The sequence below is a fragment of the Haliaeetus leucocephalus genome, unplaced genomic scaffold (genome assembly GCF_000737465.1).
Source record: "Haliaeetus leucocephalus isolate CR32 unplaced genomic scaffold, Haliaeetus_leucocephalus-4.0 Scaffold450, whole genome shotgun sequence".
NCBI lineage: Eukaryota > Metazoa > Chordata > Aves > Accipitriformes > Accipitridae > Haliaeetus > Haliaeetus leucocephalus.
In genome coordinates, this window is record NW_010972886.1 from 3,745,247 (window position 1) to 3,767,801 (window position 22,555).

The window sequence follows — 22,555 nt, forward strand, 5'->3', positions numbered from 1 at the left end:
CTAGCATGAAATATGGCATCAGTTATACCTGTGTATGTGATTGTTTTATACAGTAGATATCCTAACATCCTTTCCTTTTAGAATGTGGAAAATAGAAATGCAGGCAGCATCTGCAGTGAGAGTTTTCCCTCATCCTTCATTTGTTTACACTGCAAAGTACCACCCAATTGCTGACTCCTTGGTTGTGACAGGATGTTATGACTCAGTGATTAGAATCTGGAATGCAAATGTGAAAGAAATCCATGGGCAACTGCTACAGGAGCTTGATGGTCACAAAAGTTTCATCAACACACTTTGTTTTGATGCAGAAGGTGTGTACTTGGTATTACTTTTTCAAATAGTCTTCAGTTGAAGACCAACATAAGTGTTACTAGTTTGGTTTATTTCATAGAGGCAATGTAAAATGCTATAATAGAATAGAATAGTTTTAGCTGTGTTTGCAATTAATATGTTAGTATGGTGCCTTATTTGGATGAACACAAAGGGACACATAGTCCCTGATATAAATTGAGAGTAATCAGAGAAAGTAAGTGTAGAAAGGACAGGCAAACAAATGTGTAGTGATCGGGCAATGATGACTGGGCAAACTTTGGTCATAGTGTAGTTTTCATGGTCCCTATAACTAGCTATTTTTAGTTAGCTAGTGTTTTGTAAATATTGAAACTGAAATTAGCAGAACAAAAAGCACAAATGCTGCTGTTCAGAGGAGACAAATGCATCAGGATGCAGGTGAAAAGCCTAGCAGTTAGTGTAGAGAGGTAAGTCGGAAAAAAGGCAGGTTTGGCTAGGATTTATCTAGGTGGAAGAATTATGTGCCAGCTTAAAAGCAGATGCAGGAAATCTGAAGCCAGCTTCTGGAAAACTCTTGGAACAGAACTTCAGAACGTGAAATTGCATGATCAGAACAGTAGCAAAGATAGCTCCACCATATTGTCATTCAAAGTTATCAACTTAATACAAAGATAAAGAAAATGAGGTAGCAGTAGTTAGATTGTGAGAATTTTAATGCTAGACTGAAGAAGTGGGAAGGCGATGAACTTTTTGATATTAACAGAGAATGTGAAAAACTGAGAGAAAAGGACAGAAATTTGACCATTGTGAACAACGTTATCTGGTAGATTAACAGCTGAAAGCAAGTGAGAGAAAGGTACTGACATGTACTAGTGGAGGGTGGGAAGACTTGAAGATGGGCAAATGAGTAAGATACTTGAAGTGTTTGACTTTCTGGTATTAGTGATATTATTAGTAATTAGGTGGTTCATTTTGGGAGGTATTCACTGGAGTAGGTGCCACAAAGAGGAAAGAGTTGCATTTTTATAAAGAATTAGTATTTCTGCTTAATTTAAGAACTACTGTTGGAAAACACTATTTGTTCTTGTTCAAGATGCTCTCAGTGAATGTATAGGTAAGCATTAGGCTGTCATGTGAAGCTCATTGAGCTATAAGTGCTTATTTTTTGCTGATTCTAGAATATGAGTAAAAATGAAAAAACTTAAAAGAACATTCAGCATCCCAGTATCTGACTTATGTGCTGTATCCAAATTTACGGTATCAACTTATGTCATACAGTATGAGCAAAATGTAGCTGCAATGAGTGTATCATAGCAAAAGAGAGAAAAGTACTGGTTTTCACCCGTTCACAAAAATAATAGAAAAAAGTTGTTTCTTGTTCATACATCTTTTTCTGTATTAGTTCTTTTGCATTCTTCTACTTATAAGATTATTATTTCACAGGGCTCCACATGTTCTCAGGAGATAGTTCAGGACTGATAATAGTTTGGGACACATCTGTCAAAGGAAGTTCTCAACACCTGTTTCAACACTGGAGAATTAATAAGGTATACAGGTTTCTTAAACTAGCATTGTAATTTTTATGTGAACTGTTCCAAGTCATTTGATTTGAATTCAAACTTTTTTATACGTTAACTTTTGTTTAACTGAAAAGATGTATTTTCTTTAAATAACGGTACAAAAGAGCTGATAGAACATGCTGTGATTCACTGACTTAAAATTTTTGAATTGTTTTGTGACTTCAATTTTTTGTATATAAAATATGAAAATGCTTGAGGCTTAATAGCATTGTATTAACGGGTAAAAGCTAATGCATTAGGTTGTTCTCTAGAGACAGCAAGAAAATAGACCACAGGCTTTACAAATCACATTTGTTCATACCTTAGAGGCCTAATGTTTAGTCAGCATTTCTGTCATCAACTGTTTCAGAAGTTCAGTCACAGCAAAATCTGCCTTGACATTGTGAAAAGTTGATTGCCTAGGATATAATGCCTTAATATAGGAACAAATTTCTTCCTTAACCAAATAGAATTAAATGGGCAAAAAAAGAGTAATGCAAGAGAAAAATTAATAATAATGTGTAAAAACATGAGTTTTAAAACACAAAGATAAATTTTTTACTTTATTTTCCTTCCTTCTATAGGAAATAAAAGAAAATGATATTAAAGGAACACCAATAAATCATTTGGAGGTGCATCCAAATGGAAGGCGTTTATTAATCCATGCCAAAGACAGTACCCTGAGAATCATGGATCTCAGAATGTAAGTAGATTTTTGGTGACAAGTGCGTACTTCCTTTTTGTTTTAAAATTTACCTGGGGAAATAAAGTACCATAAAACTATTAAATGTGTAGTTGTGGAGAAGAAAGATATCTTAATAATCAATGATAGCAATATTAGGGTTAGGAAATAGTTTCAAAACACTGCTGTATTACAGACCTTTTGCATGATATCGGGTAAGTCTTTTAGAATAGAATATCCAAAAATTACTAGATTACTTGGGAGCTTAAGGTGGCATGAAGGAGAAGACTAGTCTCCTGAAGACTGAAATCACTTTTAAAAATGCAATCTGGGCATGAAAATAACATTGAAATTCTAACACTTATTTGTGCATTAGTTTCTCATGGTTAAGACTCTGGAAATTTGATGATAAAATGGAATGAAAATTGTATTCATAAATATTGAAAAATGCAGCGATGTACGTATTATGGTATATTAAGCAGGCTGTGAGATTTTTAACTTAGTTTTTGATGATTTTTCTCATTTTTAATAGTTATGAACATAATTCTTTAATAATAAACTACAATAAAAAACAAGGGGGTCACAGAATCACTTAAGTTTGTTGAGGTTGGAGAGTGTCCAGTCTGACCCCAATAATCAAAGTATGAGAACATGTTACTCAGCTTTGTCCAATTGGGTTTTAAATATCCTGAAGGATGGAGTTTACAACTTCTGTGAGTAACATGTTCTAGTGTTCATTCACTCTCAAAGTAAAAGAATTTTTTTCTTAATTTTAAACAGAATGTCCTGTATTTCAATTTGTGTCCATTCCCCTTTGTCCTTTCACTGGGTGAAACTGAGAAGACTCTCACTCCTATCAGTTACACTTATTAGTAAGATGCACCTGAACATTCTCTTCTGGAAAGTCACATTAAAGATATGAATGCTCTTTCTAAATGATTGATCCTTAATTTCATGGGTTCCCTTCCACCCCTTGCCATGCAGAAAATCAAAGGTCCCTGGTGTTCTGCATGAAATTACCTGGGGGAAATACCTTTATGCTCTCATAGCACAAGAAACTACATTCTTTTAGAACATACTTATGTACATATACATACTCTCTCAGAAAATCTTGCTCCTAAGTAATATAATGGGTTGGATGTTTGAACTAGCTGAAGACTTTCCAGTCTTGTAGTGCACTCTTCATCTTTTACTGTAAATGATAAATTATAATGAATATTCTAGAAGGCTAAACTATCCACTCAATTGAAGCATGAAATTGTTGGATTAACCGAGGGAGCCTATAGTTTTTGAAGCAGATAGTGTTCTTCTATCACTACCATTCCTAAAAAGTGCAGAGAGTTTTAGTTTGAGAGGGAAAAATGGACATACATATTAATCTCTAAGAAAGGGTTAATATGGTGTGCAATTTCACAATTATTTTAAGCCAGTTTATCCATAGGACACACCATCTCCTATCTCCCACACCTTTGGCCATGTATTCCTAGCATTTCCTTTTTATCAGCTCTAGAGATCTCTCAATGCAGGGTAAGTCAAATCAGTGAACTGATCCGACTGAAAATCAGCCTACAAATACAAATGATTAATTTTCATTTTAATCAACTATCTGATCTAACTCATCTGATAGCTGCCCAAACACTAGAGAAGAAATGAGGGAGAGCCTGGGAAAATAAGGGTGGAGAGGACAGCAGCAGGACTGCTGCTTTGACTGCAGCCCACAGTTACATTGGCTTAAGTCTATCAATAAACCACAGGGTTAGATACTCAGCAGTGATAATTTTACACGTCAGCATTAACTGTTCATTCCCTACATGAGAAAAGAGGGGGTGGAGGTCACAGATCAACACAATTCACTTTGATTGACAGCTAGTTGTTCTTAACTTTCCTCTTTAAACTTGCTTTTTTTGATCTTTTTGGATAATGCTGCTGTCCTGTCACTTAAGTATGTGATCAGTGATTTGGTTTTGGTTCAGACCTCTCCTTAGGGTTTCATATGCAGGCTAGTTTTACATCTTGCAGAGCTCTTCTACATGACATCTCAGAGATACTATCTTACACAGAAAAAACTCTTATTTGGGCTAATATGGTCTTGCGCTGTGATCATTAAAGCATCCTTTTCTCTTGCTTGCCAAACAGAATTGTATGCAGGGTGTATTTATTCAGAATATTGTGCAAAATAATTTTCCTGTCATATTAACTGCTCTGCGCTTCTGCCAGCATACCTCCATTGTTTCTGCAGTAACACATTTTAAAAATTACTGTCTTCTGTCTTTGAGGGCTGTCATGGCCTATTGCCATTTTTCTTGCCTTGAATTCTGCATTGTAGTATTACTGCAGTATTAGTCTCCATTTTGAACTTTCACATCTTTTTCCAAGCTGTACCTCATGTTTGAGAGAGCCTCTTAGAAGCTCACTTATGCTTCTTTAAATCCTTTTGTAGGTTCTCTCTCACTTGATGCCTACAGACTGTTTGACAGTTCATTGGTAGGTCATTATTACTATGCTGACCAGTAGTGTTTCACTGACTTAAGATTAGGATACCAAAGTTGCAAAATAATACTAAAAATATTGATGTTAATAGTAAATCAGCACTGATGTCTGAAATTTGTTGATTCTACTGTTGCTTTTTTTTTTAACCAAGGAGACATTAGTCTAAAGAGAGCTGCTGGATAAATTTAAGCGCTACTGGGATGTAAACAAGCTCAGGAAGCATATTGAAAACTTTTTTGGCAGAGCTTGGAGTAACAGTGCCAATTTCCCTATTTTTTTTGCAAAGCCCAGGATCAAGAAAATGCAAATTACTACATCTATATCCATTCTCTTAATCTGAGTATTTCCATTTGCTACTGAAAGACAAGGATGTACACTTTCATCTATCATTTCAGGTGCATTATGAAAGCCAGGGAAAGAAAGGGTAAACACTGCACTCTGCAAAAGGTGGGTGCTTGCATATCTATTTGGGACTCAAGGTGTATTGATTTTTCTGAGCAATAGAGGGGTGGACTGACACACAAAGTTAGATTGTCTATTCTGAAAGTATCTGCTACATGTGCAAACTATTCTTTATCTTTAGATTGGCTACAAAGAAATACATAGGTGCCACAAATTACAGAGAAAAGATTCACAGCACCTTAACACCATGTGGTACGTTCCTATTTTCTGGAAGTGAAGATGGAAGGGCTTATGTTTGGAATCCAGAAACAGGTAACTAACTATTCTATGGTCTTAAGCCAGGTTGTCAAGGCTGACAGGGAAACGGTTTTGTAAGCTTTATTGAAACCGTTCTGATATGGAACAAAACTTCAGTAAGATATTCTTAAATCCTGTAGCCTTAGCTCCACCTTTTCAATAGCTATTATTAATCTCTAAGATTTAATTCTCTAGAGGAATTTAATATGCAGAGGTAGCATTTGTAATATCCAGTAGGAATGGAGCACCTGAAGCTCAACTTTTTGTGTACTGCAATTCTTTACATGTGGATGAGGGTCTTAAAATGGAATGCACAAAAATGTTTTAAATCAAATCAGTCTCTGTTGTGTTTTTGGGGATTTGGGAATTAGGCTTTTGTTGAGAACCACTTCCATCTGTTTCCCAAGGGTGGTCAGAGACTCTGAATATTTCGTTAATTATTCTCCAAACTGACTAGTTTCAAAATAGCTACCAAAATCTTTCTGGTTAAGCAAATGTAAGATAAAGGGTTTGTCATCTTCGTTGTACAGTGAGGTAAAAGGGACAGAAGTAACAGGAGAAGGTAGCAGAACACACTTTTTGGTTTTGATGACATTATATTCTGTCTCCAATTATGTTCTATATAATTTTTAAAAAGGAATAAGTAAATACTTTAAAACTGGCGGCGAACCAACAGTTCTGTTTTGAATTTCTTTCCATGTTTCCAACTATATTAGCTCACTTCTATGCCACTACATAATTTGTCTGAAAACTTTAAAAAAAGAATAAAAGTAAAAGGAGGGAGGAACTTTGTTATTAGTATGTTTTCACTGGGCATTGACTCTTGCTTACACACTCTGCTTGCATTCATAATGCCATCAGCTGAAGAGCTAATTTTTTAAATTTTTTTAATAGTTTTGTGCTCAACTTTTACTCCTGTTGTCAGTATTATATAATTGAAATCCACAACTAAGATAGCTATCTCTGGTAAAATGCAAGCACAAACAAATACTGTGGAACGCCACCTTTCCAGAACTTGCTTATCAGAACAAGAGACCTCAGCTAACTTGATGCATCCTCTGGGGTTTCCTGCAGCTGTTGCAACAGCACTAACTTTTCTGACTTACTGAATAACTTAAAAGCATGCAATATTTTTTGTCTTATGCCAAATACTACTTTTCAATAAGGAAATTAACTGAAGAATATATATTTACTGTGGTAGTGCACGGCGCTGTTGTAATACAAGCTTTAATCAACTGTTATTTTGCTGTATCAAATATGTTTCCATGGTATTAATAAACATTTCACTTCTGTAGGTGATCAGGTCGCCATATATTCTGAACTCTCCTTCACATCGCCACTTCGTGATGTTGCGTTTCATCCACATGAACACATGGTGTCATTTTGTGCCTTTGGTCAAAACCAGCCAATACTTGTATACATTTATGATTATAAAGGTACAGTGCAACTTTTCTTGGAACACACCTGTAAATATTTTATTTTTAAAAGTGATGTGCTAGTAGTTGTACTTCTTTTGAAGGAAAACGAAAATAGTCTTTTGATGATAATACGTATCTTTCTCCTGGGAGATACCAAAACCGAACTGGACATGACCCTGAGCAACCTGCTGTAGGTGACCCTGCTTTGAGCAGGGGCTTTGGCCTAGCCAATCACCAGAGGTCCCTTGCAGCCTCAACTTTAAATGTGTTATTGTCTGTCATCCTGTGTGATTTTTACCACACTTTATCATATATAGGTGGCATCATACAAATATTTAAAAGCCCCTTTTCAGTATCAAGGTGGATTATGGAGCCAGAAAATACTATCATCCTGAAAATTAATGAATAGCTTAATAGAAATCTCAGTATTTTGTGCTGGCTATGTTATAAAATAATGTTGAGGAGCTGTATAGAAATGAATGAGAGAGTATAGATTGTTTTAATAAACAGGTGTTACACCTGTGGTGTGATTATGTGAGGAGAGATGTTCATTCCCCATGTTATATTAAAGAGAAAATAGTGATAAATGCTGACTTTGAATTTTTTATATACAAAATAAAATTCAGACTGTCCTTTGCAGACTTTTCTGATAGTGGTGTTTTTGTGGTTAGCTTTAGTAGTGTTGTTGTTTCAATTAAGGACATGCTTTCAGATGTCATATTGCATCTAGACAGTAGATAGTGTTAATATGAATTATGCAATAAATTTTGCGTATCTGTAACAGATTTTTGTTTGAATTATATTTGCAGTGAACATAGATTTATAAAGCTAATCCTGTCTTTATACATTTGGTTTTTAAATAACATCTAGTAATGAGATTACTCATATCAAATCTCACAGTTTAGGTTATTTGTCTGTTGAACTGGTTGACTTTTACAGGAAAATAAAGTGGAATGACTTTACAATGAATATTCAGTTGTAAACTTCAACCCAGTAAGATACCTTCATTCTAGAGAGCAGTGGAAAATTTTTTGGGTGAAGGATTTCTTTAAAATTTTTTGACTGTTCAGCAGACAGAGAGTCTTTAAAAAGCTAATGGGGTAGTTTAATATATATGTGTGTGTATATTTAGAGATCACACAGATATCACACTGGTAGTTATTTGTATCATCTGACTGCTTAACTATATCACTGGTAGCAGTAAGATTTTGCATAGGTTGTGGTCTTTTCTACATTGTGTGTTACTAACTTTTTGTTCCTTTTTTGGTTAAAAGCACACACTTTGCTTTCAGAAGGTAGTCTTACTGCCTTAGTGTTGAAAGAGTTAATCATATAGTAATACTTATTTTAGTCACTGACACAGTTTTTAAGATTCGAACAGTATGTGTTTTACATACACCAACAGTTTTATGAATATCCTTGCTGGAAAAAACTTTCATGAAGAATTCTTTTAACCTTTGTTGGCTTGAGACCACAGTACAAAAAATTGCAAAAGTCAAACAACTTGTTTAAATGACAGTGAGCACGACTTTCATCAAAATTATTCTATTCTAGAGCAGGCTACCTCCTAAGAATGCCTCCTGTGCTTGTATATATGCCTAGCAACTTCTGAGATTTTACTCAAGTATAATAAGCTCACTTGAACTAGGCTGGAAAAAATGTGAAATGTACCTAGTAAAATATCTGACTTGAACTCATTGCAAGTTCTGTAACTTTTTTGCCTTTGAAAAACTCCTTTCTCTTCCCCCTCGCCCCCCAGTATTTCTGCATGGAGAACACTATAAGCAATACAAAAATACCAGTTCTGTGTGAGAGGTTACTGAACACAGATAACAGAAGGGAGACATTGTGATCAGGAAGGGTTAGGGGGAAATAGGGTAGTAGGGGGAAAACTTCATGTCATTTTCAGGTTTTCCCTATAGCACTATTAGTACACATTCTGATGGTGTTTGACTGAAGGCATGACTGGCAAAATAACAGCGATCATTCAATTATTTTTTTGCCATGGCAACGTAAGGCTTCACCTGACATTAATATTGGGTATTTCTACAGTTGCACAACAGGAAGCTGAACTCGTAAAAGATCTCAGTTCATCACTTACCACAGCTGCACCAAGAGGGCCACAGTTGTTTAGCAGTTTTTCTGAAATTCCTGTACAAAGAAGTTCAGTGATGTGTCCAGCAGATCAGTTTGTCAGTGTTGCAAGAGCATCAATGAGAATGCAGAAGGTGAAACAAAAACTGGATTCTGTTATGGTAAGTCAAACTTAATTAATTTCCAGAAGTAGATAGTCTTTTCAGCCAAAGTTCATATTCTGGGACTGGTATATGTAACAAAACATATATATGTAGTCTTGGGATCTCTTCTTCAGAAATGAATACATCTCCCGCAGGTATTAATGCATCTGTAAGTAGCTCTTTAGAAGAGATTAACCATATGAAACTAAGTTATTCTTGTTTATCAAGTACTGAGGACAAGAGATGTTTTTTGTCAATGCCCATTGCCATTCATATGATTTACTCTATAGATCATTATAGCTGAGCTTTAGAAAATGCTTTCTTTTTTTTTTTTCCTATTCACCTTTAGAATTGTATGTGGCATAAATGGCAGGGGTTTCATAGCAGGGGGGCTGCAGGGCTGACCTATGTGGGAGGATACCATGGACTGCTCTGTGTTGGGTACAGCCTTTTCCAGCCAGCTCCACAAAGGACAATATGGACACACTGCACAACTGAAATTGGAACCAAACAGAAGAGCATACTGGCACCTCTGCAAAAACATATTTAAGAAAGGTCAGTAGCTACTAGGGACGGGAGATACCAGAGCAGAGGAGGAAACGCAAAGGGAAACATGTCAGGAGGCACAAGTGGAGATACAGGAGGAGGCATGTGAGAAGGCACAAAAGAAGACACAGAAGGAGGCACGAAGGTGATGCAGGAGGCACAAAACAATTCACAAATGGAGATAGAGGGGGAGATAATGGAGTAGGCATGAAGGGAAAGACAGGAGATGTGTGAAGACACACAAAAGAAAACACAGGAGGAGGTACTCCTCTGAAGGGACTGCAACCCATGGAGAAATACACGCTGGACAGGTACAATCCCTGAGGGGATTTCGGCTGGTGGAGGACCTACACTAAAGCAGTTGAAAGAACTAAGAAACAAGGAGAGGCAAAAAGAGCAAGCCACTATGCGCTAACCCCACTCTCCTGCACCACCCATCACCTTACCAAAGGAACTGAGTATAACATAATGGCAAAAGCAAGGAGACTGGGAACTAGAGAGGAGAAGTGTCTGAAGCAAAGTTGAGACAGACAAAGAGGGAGGAAAAGTGTTTTCTTTGGGTGTTTGTTTGACTATTTGTCTTGTTTCTCAATACCGAAATCAGTAATTAAAGCTTTTGTAATTGGCAATAAATTTAATTAAGTGAAATTCCTCAACTTGAAACAGTTTTGCATGCGACAAGAATGCAGAATATTCCTGAGTAGCGCTGTGCAGTTATAATTACTGTTCACAATGACACGAACTGCATTTGGGTTTGCACTTATTATTTTTCATTTTTAAGTACTTTTGAGTGCATATAGGGTTTTTTTTAATGTAGTTTTAAGCTTTGTCTGCATTAATAAGTAGTGAAGCACAAAAGAAGCAGATGAGTAGATGAAAGCAGTTGTTGCTAAGGTTGCTGTAGCTACTCTCATCATGCTTTAGGGGTTTTGCTCTGGACTAGATCTAGTCTGGTTCCCTGGCCTGGACATCCCTATTAGGCCTGTGCTTTGAAACTATCCAAAAGAAAGCTATCCCAGCATCCTTTGCTTTCTGGACTGTGAGCTTCCAGTGGACCCCTTTATGAAATACCACACTGTAGCTCGCATGCATAATGGTAGCATGTTGCTGCAGCCTTTACAATTACATGTGGCCTCACACAAGGAAGCAAGCCTTGTTTCTGTTTTCTGCTTATTTTGTGCCTGCTAATCTACAAGTGAGCCCTGGTGCCTTCAAGTTGTTTATCAGTCAGAGAGGCAAAATATGGAGAGAATGGCGCATGTAACCTTGTGTCTGGGACAAGTACTCCAGGAAGACATTGCAAAAGATTTTTTTTTTTTACTCTTCTGGATGTCTTGTCATCTGAGGAAGAAGACAGGGATAATGAATTTCTGCGAGTCCTTATTGTTGCAACTGTTTAGTCCCTGGTTAGCCAGGGGTTCTGGGCTGTGGGAGACAAATCTTGTTTAGCAGAACCATGTAGTGGTTCCATGGAACCATGTAGCTAGATGAAATAGATAAGCCTACAACCATGTTTGAGAGAATAAGTTTCAGCCCCTGGAGTTTTATAACCCTAGATTCCCATTGCTCAATGACCAGTTTGGGATGAGTAAGTCCACAGCGAGCAGAGTCATGATCAAGGTTTTGGACAGCATCCTCTAAAACCTCTACCCATGGACCATATATATGGGAGATGTCAGAAAGGTCATCTGAGTCTTCTCAGCATATGGGTTTCCAAACAGGGCAGGATGGCAGTTGAAAGAGCTGTTGTGGTTTAACCCCAGCCAGCAACTAAGCACCACGCAGCCGCTCGATCACTCCCCCGCCCCTGCAGTGGGATGGAGGAGAAAATAAGGAAAAGTAGTAAAACTCGTGGGTTGAGATAAGAACGGTTTAATAGAACAGAAAAGGAGAAACTAATAATGATAACATTAATGAAATGACAGCAGTAATAATAAAAGGATTGGAATATACAAATGATGCACAGTGCAATTGCTCACCACCTGCCGATCGAAGGCCAGTTAGTCCCTGAGCTGTGATTCCCCCCCGCCCCCAGTCCCCCCACTTTATATACTGGGCATGACGTCACATGGTATGGAATACACCGTTGGCCAGTTTGGGTTAGCTGCCCTGGCTGTGTCCTGTGCCAACTTCTTGTGCCCCTCCAGCTTTCTTGCTGGCTGGGCATGAAAAGCTGAAAAATCCTCGACTTAGTCTAAACACTACTTAGCAACAACTGAAAACATCAGTGTTGTTAACATTCTTCTCATACTGAACTCAAAACATAGCACTGTACCAGCTATTAGGAAGACAATTAACTCTATCCCAGCTGAAACCAGGACAAGAGCACATCCAGTCTGATGTCTGTCACATAGCAGTGATGATTATAAAACCTGAGACTACTTTCTTGCAGGGCTTTATGAACCACTGAGATATTGGGAGGAGATTTCTTTTCACTGAAAGGACTGTTGATACTCATCTGTTCAGCAATCCAACATGAGACTCAGGGTACAGTGATACCTCCTTTCCAAGCAGGGATAGGATCATTTCTTGCATATGGGTGCAGTATTGTCTGCCTGCATTATCAGAGATTCTGGACAGTCCAAGAGTATAATATACCAATAATAAAACTTAAAATTTCTACTGATTTGTAATTGGGAATTAGTTTTGGATGTATATGCATTGACATGTGTGCAACTACCTTTTTCATGTGAAAAATGATGCGTGTAAGTGAAGGGATTGCTGGAAAGCTTGTTAGAATGCATACTTGCATAAATGCTTTGCTAAAGTGTTTGTCAAAGTAGGCCTCATAAAGTTGCCACTCAGCTGCATGTGTGAGAATGTGCTAATATGTCTGGGTACAGCCAAGTGAAAATGAAGAAAGGTGTCTTTATTAAGCTACATTTAGGGTGGCAGGCTGCCCTGTGATAGGGTGGGAATATGAAAATCTAAATGATAACGCAAGTGTTAAAGTGTTACCTTGTACCTGTTTGACCGGAAAAATAAAAAGGAACTGGAAACTATGTAGGCTTTGTACTGGTCTTTGGGTCATGTTTGCCTGTCAATGCCTTTTCAGAGACACATAGGGATTACCATGTTGGGACAAGGATGTTGGCAGCATACCTTGTAGGCAGTAAACCTGGCCTGAGGTCATGCCTAGGGTCATGTTTTATGAGACAAAGGTGATGGAACCTCTGAACAGAAGGTCTGCCAACACAGGGGTCTCTGGGTTCAATGTGTGCGAACTTAACAGCAGCAACTAATGGATATAAAAATAACTTGTATGTGCAAATTTTGGAGGTCTGCAACTTAGGTATATGATTTGAAAATGTAATGTAAATACATTAAAACTTTGTTTAAGCTAGATAGAATAAAGAATATTCTGATCCCGTATGAGCTTGGGTTTTTTGTGTTGTGAACAGTGCCTCCTTTCCAGGTCCCTTATTAGTACTAATGTTTTTTTCTTTTTTTATTTTTCTTCTTTGCTACCTAAACAGGAACCTTAATGAATGTTAGAGGAAGTTTCTTTTCTTCTCCTCTGCAACATTACCATTCTTGTTACCCCAGAAAATGTGTAATTAGAACCAAGAGTTGAATATTGGGCTAAAGCTTTAGCAATTCACAAAAGCTAGGATACTTTATTACAAAAAGTAAATATGAATTTCTCTATGAAACTAGAATGCAGAATCAGCTTCTTTACCACATAGAGAAATTACAGTATAGTGAATCGTGGCAGCAATTATTATTTATCTCTGCCTCAAGGAACTAATGGTAATGTATGTTTCTACTCACAGAAGTTTTTGATAGGAAAACACTAAACCCATATCTAGTCATTGAAAGAACTCCTAAGTGCTTTTCATTCAGTGTTACTATTTATTTAAAATTTCACTTCTATCTAGCAATAAAAATACCTGTTCATAGCTTTGCGTAACAAGGGGGTGATATATGTTATGTAGATATGGGGAGAAGGGCTTCCTTTAAAGGTATAACATCCTTGCTCTGAAATTGTGATGCTGGAATGTCTCTGCAGGCTGAAATAGCTTTTTCACTTGATTATGCCTGCAATACAAAATTTTTATCTACAAACTCTCAGAGGAGGTACTGATATTCTGTAAACTTATCTATCATATATATATAAGAAATTTGCAGTATTTTTAAAACCTCTTTTTCACTGAGTTCATAGAATCATCTTAAATTTCCCTTAAGTTTTTCTCAGAGACTTGCAAATGAATAGGAAGCCATTTGTTTTACACTGTGCATACACCATTGTTAAAAAAGAGGGGGGACGAAACAATTTTATTTCTTATTAAAACCAAAACTGTAGCTGAATACTTTTTAGGAAACGATAAGATCCATTCCAAACTGAATATGAGGAGGATGCTAGTGTGTTTCTACTTAGGAAATCCAGGATGAGCCCATATATTCAACACTGTAATTAGTTCTGGAGACCCCTTCTGAAAAAAAAAAATAAAATGAGAAGTTCAAACAAGAGTAGTACAAATGCCAAAAGCTATTGAAGAGCTTGCATATAACAAGATTGAATTGACTAGAGCTCCTCAGCTTTGCAGGTTGTGCAGGTGGACAAGAGTGAGAGAAAAGTTGTGGCAAATATATGAAATCATGAACAGTATTGGAAAAAAAAAATTTGTTACAGCTGAAGTGGGGATATGTACTGAAGTGTACATGGGTTCACAGAGATTTGGGGCAAATTCGTAAAGGAGAGATTCAGCAAAAGCTATTGGCCCAGTGAACCAGTGTTACTGCCAGCTGATGCTCAAGAAGTTTCTAAACTGTTGAGTGATACAACTGGAAACACCCATAGGAGAAAGATAGCTCTGAACTTGTGCACCTTATCTGCCACAGTTTACTCTTGAAGAAACGTGAGGATGGATCTTTATAGCAATTTCAAGACAGATCCATATGGCCCACTGCATGATAGATTTGGATTTTAGTTTATTAATTATTGTATTAGTGGAGAACATGATCCTGTAACATAGGCAATCATTTTTCTGATGACCTGGGCAATACAGTCCACTGGAATGAGGGCTTTTAAATCAAACAGGTGCTTTTGAATAGTGCTGTATACTTTTTCCCATATGATTTTCTTACTCTAGGAAATTCTGTTGCAATTACTACTTTAAACATAGGTGCTCCCAGCTGCAGACTTACAAGGATGTGTTTTATAAGCCATGGTGGAACCACTTTTGGATCTGAAATCCTATAACCCCGTGCATTTCATTTACTGGATAAAAAAATTTCTTAGAAGTCTTTTTTCTATTTGCCAAGCAGATACTGTTGAATTGTTGTGATTGTTGATATGAAATGGCTGAAGTATTACTGGAAGCTTTATATAGGTAAAATACTTTTAATAGCATATGAAAGTTTTGCCAGAATTTTACTTTGTATGTCTTTAAGAAATAGTTTCTTATAAAGTAAGGTTTTGGAAATTATAATGAATTTTCCTTGTCAATGCATTAAATTTGCCAGTTGTAATTATGCTGCCTGTGCTAGAAAAAATAGCTATTTTTTTTTCTGTGGTTTGTTGTTTTGTTGTTTGGTTTTTTCCCCTCTGTGAAAATCTTACAAAGCAGGTCAGATCCTTAAAATCTGTAATATTTTCCTATGTTAGAATATTCTTTGATTAGTAAGAATTTTTTTCTAGGCATTCCTCACTTTTAGCAAACATCAGATGGATTTTAAAATACAGTCAAAAGTCAAGTAAAAGAAAGGAAACTATTTGTTTGTATTTTTGTAGATGAAGGAACTTTGGCACAGATGCGACATGAGTAGTTTCACAAATTCTATCCTCATACTGATCTGTATGGATTTACCACAATTAGTTACTCTGCAGTAATTGCTAGTCTTCCTACACTTACCCAGTGAATAAAAGAAAATAGGTAAAATATCTTGCTTTTACTATTAAGTAAAGGTCATTGTCTAGGTAGTTACCTTAGAAATAGGTAGAGTGCTATAAATATGCCTTCCACCTTGGCAGCAATGGAGCCTGAGACTCTTCCAGAGTAAGATCTGGTACCAGAACTCTGAAATTCTCCACTACGGTGGTAGCTCACATGGATCATAAAGAGACTGAAATGGCTGTTTATGGTAAGACTGTAGTTTCAAATATCTGGTCATGAGAATATTTATTGAATTCCCTGAATATTTCATTTAGTTATATTAAGGACTTTTTCCTCTCTCCAAGTTTCTATTTAGCATTAGCAATACATATAAGGAATTTCTATTTCAAACTATTTCTCTACTCTTTCCTTATACTTTTAATTATAAAAGTTAACGAGTAATTGTATGCATCTTTGGATACACAGATTCCTGTTATCGTAGGGAGTCATTACAAATTTTACAGTGAATATGGAATTTAAATCTGCATGCTCTCAGCCTTTTACTCAAGTTAAGTAGTGACCTGTATGAATCTAGTCAGAGTATCAGGGCAGTAATACTTACACAGCAAAGGTCTTTGTGCTCTAAGCACAGGGTATCTGTCTTCAATTCTTACTTAATATTTGCTGACATTACTACTTGAATAGAGGTCTAAAGTAGCCATAATAAGCTGCAATCAGCTGTGACAGAAGATTTTGTTCCACTACTGACCTTTTTCAGTGTTCTATTTCTCAGTGGCTTATGTTTTATATAAAAGGTTATGTCAGACACAAGAAATGAATTGCATTTAGCATAAAACTATAGCCATCATCATAATTTTATCAGAGGGTAAAATAAGATGGTGTTAAGCGTTTTTAATGTGTGTGGATTTTACTGATTGGTCCTTTAATTTTATTTCCAGTTTTACCATCTCAGTTTTCTTGCCATAAACATTTGTACACTGTTAAGGAAAAGTTACTCACTGTTTTCTCCCTGCTGAACAAAGTAAACAGGGACATCTGAGTAATACTGTGTTTACTCAAATCATATTTTAAAGCAGAGAAAGCTAGATTCACTCATGCTGGTAAAACCCAGCAAATTACATCTCCTTCTGCCAGCTGGCTTATTGTCACCAAAGTGTGGAGAAAGCAGCTTTTATTAACAACTTTTTGTGACAGAAAATACCATAAATGTGCACTGAGTCAATTTAATAACATTGTTGACAACTTTTTTTATTGATGGTTATTGGGGCTGTGATAGAGTTTCTTGCAACATCAGGTGCAGAAAGGAACATTGATCATGGCTCAAATACTGTGATACTGTAAATTGAGAGTTAAAGAAGGATATACAAGATTAAACCTCTAAGAATTTTTTAATAAAGTTTCACAGATTCCTTTTATTTTTTGTTAGCTGAGGAAAGCAATTTGTTTTTCATTCAAATAAAAGATACAGAAAATAACTTTATATCTTTGCATCCAAAAGTACTGCTTATTCTGGGGAAATCTAGTCAGGTTTTTAAATTTTTTTTCTTGGAATGGTTACATTACAGTTAATCTCTGGAATAAGTAAATGAGAGCTTATCAACATAAGAAATTGGATTACACTTTTTATTTAAGTGCATAATTTTAAGTTTTATTTTAAAAATTTTTTTTTAGAATGATAGGAATGATAATGAAATTTTCATAGAAATATCTTTTTTTTAACATCTCTGTGGAAAAGAAAAAAATATATATATGATTGGAGAAGCCTAGAATCTAACCAAATACTTGGGGAGGGATGGGGGGGTGTGTGTGTGTGTGTTACAAATGTCTGAGTTGTTACGTGATTACCTGAAACTGTGTACTGTATTTAGAGTCATGTCGTAATGTCTTTTACCAGCAGGTACAGAGGAATAGATTGCTATATGTATTTGACAAGGTGTGAGTCAGAAGAATTTGTTGTCTATTTTCCTTAGCAGGAAGAGAAATAAAATCATAGGACAAGTATCTTTGGGTATGTTTTGTGCGTGACACAGGCTACATCCATTTTTCATTGCACAAAACCAGACATTTTTAAAATTTTACTACTATAGTCATGGATTATTTATTTCCCTCCCTGCCTGCCCCCCACCCCCACCCCGGTCATATGTTCTTTGATAGCAAGAATCATGACCAGCTGCAGAAGAGGTCACAGTTTATGTAGTAATCTGCTTGGCTCTTACTAAGCAAGACAAATCTACTTTTTGCTGTTATTGGTGAAGACATTGGCCAATTCTGCTAAAACGTGTATATCCAGGCATGTTCTTAAGGCGAAATGCCAGTTTTATCCAATCTAGGAGAGGTCATACTCTCTGTACGTAATGGCTGAGTGAGTCTACACAGCCTGTGTATAACTGAGCCTGTATTTAACAGTTTTGTGCCTTGTACAAATAATTTGTTTTTCCTTGTGGCTAAAAGAAAGAAGCTTACTATTCCAAATGTATATAGTAATCTTAATTTCTTCTTACCTTTTTTTTTAAAGGGGAAAAAAAAAAAAAGAGGAAGAAAGCTTTTGTGGTAAGCCTGTAATTGAAATGCCGGAACTCTCTGGCAGAACTAAGGAATTGAATATATATCATTACTGTGTGATAAGACATATCATCTGTAGACAATGGCTATATCTAAACTGTAGGATCAAGCACCTTCTAGCTTCAATTTTCATATGTGTGCCCTGGTCACTTCTGGGTTTCTATGGGGAAAACAATGGAGCACCCAAGTTAAGAGGGAGCTACATGGCAATGTAGATGAGTTCTTGATCTGTATAATCAAGAGTAAGAGGACCATAGGGAGCACCAGGGGAACACACTTGCTTCAGACAAGCCAAGTAAATACATTTTGGTTTTGCCTGTGTGTAATTGGATGATATCTTATTTTAGCTGTCTTTGGTTTTCCCATTTAGTCTAAAAGTTACTTAAGAGCAGAACAGATTAGTCTCTAAGTGATTACAGGACATCTACCTCAATAGAATCCCAGTCTTCATTGGAGTACTCCTAATGCTACTGTCATAGAAATGATTGCATTTTTAGTAGTTGTAAACTTGATTCAAACTCACTAGTACTGTACTCCTACTTTAAGCATTATTGCTTATGTATTTTCTTCTACCATTGAGTAAAATAGCAGAATTTGTGTTTGGTTTTTATTTAAAATTCAGTTGTCAGCTTTTAAATTCTTGCAGAATCATGTTTTAATAATGTTTTTAAACTGTTTTTAAAAACAGTGTCCTAGAAGCCTGAAGTTTCAAGAGGGAAGCCTAAAACTAAAAGACTAAGAGGTAGTATAGAGCTGGCCAACTTGATTTGGCTTGCAAGTATGTATGGAAATGTCAATTATATTGGTTGCAAAGATCATAAAATTGCATTCTCAAGAAAAAAAGAGAAATTGTTAGCTTGTCAAGTCTTCAGTATTCTGGTTTTTGTCTCATGCAATTCACTTCTAACATGAAAACTAGTTCCACTGAAAGTATATATTTGCATAATTTGCATAGAGCTGCCCTAACACAAAAAAGAAAATGCATTTGTTTAAACTTGGCAAAAATTATGTAGGTATCCTTTTTCACTACAAAACTTACATGAGTGTTATAACTCTTAGTTTTACTCAATTCAGGATAGTAGTAAACTGTGTCTTTGATAAAGCTGTGGTTTGTGCATGAAGCAAGCAGAGACTGTTGTGAAAAATAAGTAGATTGATGGTTGGCTGTCTTAGCCAACTTTACTCGTTGTTGTAAAGGTATTTAGCAATGCCTTCCCACAGCATGCATTTCAAAAAAAAAAAGATTGCTTCACTGTTCTGTATGTAGTCTTATGTCTGTCTGTTGTAGGAGAATTAATTATTCTTCATAGGACAGTGCACTTCATCTGGAAACAGTTCTGCTGAATCATTAGTTCTCACTTATTAGCTAGCTGAGTGGTTCCTTCTTCTGTTATTATGTTGTGGGTTTTTTCCTTCTTTGGGCCTTTTAGAGATTTAAATAATATTTAAGAGCTAGTGGCAGAAGGGTCATTAAAACTCTGATTTTGTGTTTACTTTGGATGGACAGTCTTTTATAGCTCACCTGTGCTGAGCATCACTGCCATTAGGGGGAGGAACGAATCATTCCTGTAAGACTGCTTAAATTTAAAACTTTCTTTTTAATATCTCTTTTATAAATATGGGTTTTACCTTGTTTTTAAGGACTTGGAGAGGAAGGAAGAGTTGCAAGATAGAACTTGCTTTGCATTTTAAAAAGGCTGATTTTCTTAAATCTTCAGGAGTGTACATTCAGTCTTCTAATGTACGTGTCTATTGCATTTGATTTCAAAGCATGCTGTTTGGCATGTATAATGAGAGTATTTGGGTAATACAGCAGGAAAATAAAGAGAAGTGCTGTATAGGAATAATTTACATACAGAGTTCCATATCTCTTATATAATTCATTCAAGCACCACAATCAAGACCAGTTTCTCCTGATACTTTTTTCCCTCCAGGATGAACCAGCAAAGTGTCTGTTAAGTGCTAGTTTTGAATAGTTTGCTCTGTTGTGATAATTTGATTTCCAAAGGCTGATATATTCAACTTGTCTTCATTCCCTGGTAGTGTCTGAAACCAACTTTTTGATAGCAAATTTGAAAGAGAATTCCATGAGAATACGTGACTGGAAAACATAAGTTTGTATCACTGATGGTGTAGTATGCACTCAGCAAACAAGTTATGTAGGGGTGAGATCTTCTCATTTGTCTTACTGCAGAAGGGGTCTCCCTAGATCTAAGAGTGGATAAAAGAAGATGAAACACTGGGAAGCTGAGCTGGACACATTTGCAGAACAGATTATTCTTCTGTGTTTGAGTAAACACATAAGCCATTGGCTTTCCACCTTATTTGTGTTTATCAGAGAAAACTTTATATTAATGAAACTTAGTCACTTGCATATGTAAATATAAGAAAAGCAGATTGATTTTGATGTTGTTCAGAAAAACAAGCCTCTTCATTTTGCTTACATTTCACAACTACTGTTTACTAACATTCTGTTAAATTTGCACACTGCAGTAGAATCTGGCTGGTTTAATGCGTTTTTTATCATGTTCAATGGTTGATCTGATTTTCTGTCTTGCTTTTCTTTCTGGTCAGTTTTGGAGCATAGTCATTACAACTGCGTGCAGTTGCTGAGAGAGTACTTGACTAGTAAAAGACAGTTTTTATTATCAACTACTTTTAGTAGAATTAAATCCATATTACTACACAAAACCCAGATACATTAAGATGAATATCTAGTGTAGTAATACAGAGGAGATGATAGCAGATATCCTCTATGGCCCAGTGAAGTTATGCAACACACTTTTTGGTGCTATATTACCTGTATCCCGGTACCTCTGCCAATGCTCACATATTTTGCATTATTGAAACCTGTTGAACTGTTTGATATTTAATAAATGGCAGAAATAGTAGTTATATAAATTATAGCCCTTCTGGAAATAAGCCACTGATTCACTTTGTTTTAGCTGTCTCCTTTCTTTAAACAGAATTGACAAGTCAGTAGATTGAAAATTTGCAAAATATCATTGTTCTGTTGTGGCCCACAACTAAAGTTTAAGGGTCTGATTTAGATTTTACTGAGGCCAAAGGTAGTGATCTACTGAGTGTGGGCTTTTAGTTGGATTAAGTGATCATGTGCATTTATTCTAGATTGTGAAATAGGCTTGACTTTTGAAAGGGTCAAGAATTATGTTGGTTTATGTAAATAACTCAAAAATTTTAGCATATGAATATTTTGTTTGAAGAAAGTTACAAATATTTCATTTAAGGGCTATTTTCCCTCCCCTTTGGCTGTGTTATCAAGGCAGCCAGTGAAAATATGTTTAACAAACAGAAAAATTCTCATTTGGATCATGTAAAAAACCTAAGATTGTCATAATGTATTTTTTCATAGGCTGTATTGGATAATATGTCAAGAGTAAAGTCTGGAAATATTTTTGCTTTGTGATAACTGCTTGTATATCAAGAAACTCCATAGCAAACCAAATTTTAACATGATCTTTGTTGCTATGGAAATTAGGACTGCAGATATTTGTTTGTGTACTTACATAAAGGAAGCGTCCGGTGTTTTGGTCTAAGTATGCTTTATTGATTTGCAGAAGTCAGTTTTATGTTAGGACTGGTTTAAGATTTTTTTTTCCCTCATTCTAATATTGAGTAATCTCTTTGTAGATGTAGTCTAGTTTGAGTACTCAAAAATGAGAAGTTATTTTACGTTTATAACCATATATAAATGTCACTTTTTTTAATACACAAAGATGCAATGAGATGCCAGTTCAAACAGTTCTATTCCATTGTTTGCAGTGCTTGACAGTTTGTGTCCATATGTAAACATGCAATTCAATTTACAGCTGCGTCAATAATTTTTCAAAGTTTTTGTTTCCAAATAGTCTAAAAAAACCCAAAACCCAACCCATCATTGAAATTGTTATTTATAATTGACTTGAGTCTTAATTTTTTTTCCCTGGAATTTAATAGTTATTCACAGTAAGCAAATATTTCTTTTCTAGCTGTTGCATCAGTAAGTCACCCAGGAAATTACACTTCTTTCTGATTTGTCTTTCCTATTACAGGCAAGCTCAAATCTCTTGCTTCCTGCGCCATCATCGCTGTCACCACACTCCAAGCTAAGACTGCAAGGCACTCTGAGCACTCCCCTGAATCCTCCGTATTTGTTCACTCCTAAAAGTGGTAAGTTTCTTTCTTTATTTCTGCACTCTCTGTAGGGAATGGGTAATAACTTCCCCATGGAAGT

At 36.0% G+C, this 22,555-nt stretch overlaps 1 protein-coding gene across 4 annotated transcripts in view; it reads left to right on the plus strand.

The window, feature by feature from the left end:
* The window catches only part of AHI1 (Abelson helper integration site 1), a 97,404-nt gene that overhangs the window by 25,708 nt on the left and 49,141 nt on the right, over positions 1-22,555 (plus strand). For all 4 annotated transcript variants that reach the window (XM_010574651.1, XM_010574652.1, XM_010574653.1 and 1 more), the window contains 7 exons: positions 82-311; positions 1,735-1,838; positions 2,435-2,553; positions 5,606-5,736; positions 7,017-7,157; positions 9,192-9,394; positions 22,374-22,491. In XM_010574651.1, coding sequence (XP_010572953.1) covers positions 82-311; positions 1,735-1,838; positions 2,435-2,553; positions 5,606-5,736; positions 7,017-7,157; positions 9,192-9,394; positions 22,374-22,491 — 1,046 coding nt within the window. The remainder of the gene's footprint in view (positions 1-81; positions 312-1,734; positions 1,839-2,434; positions 2,554-5,605; positions 5,737-7,016; positions 7,158-9,191; positions 9,395-22,373; positions 22,492-22,555) is intronic.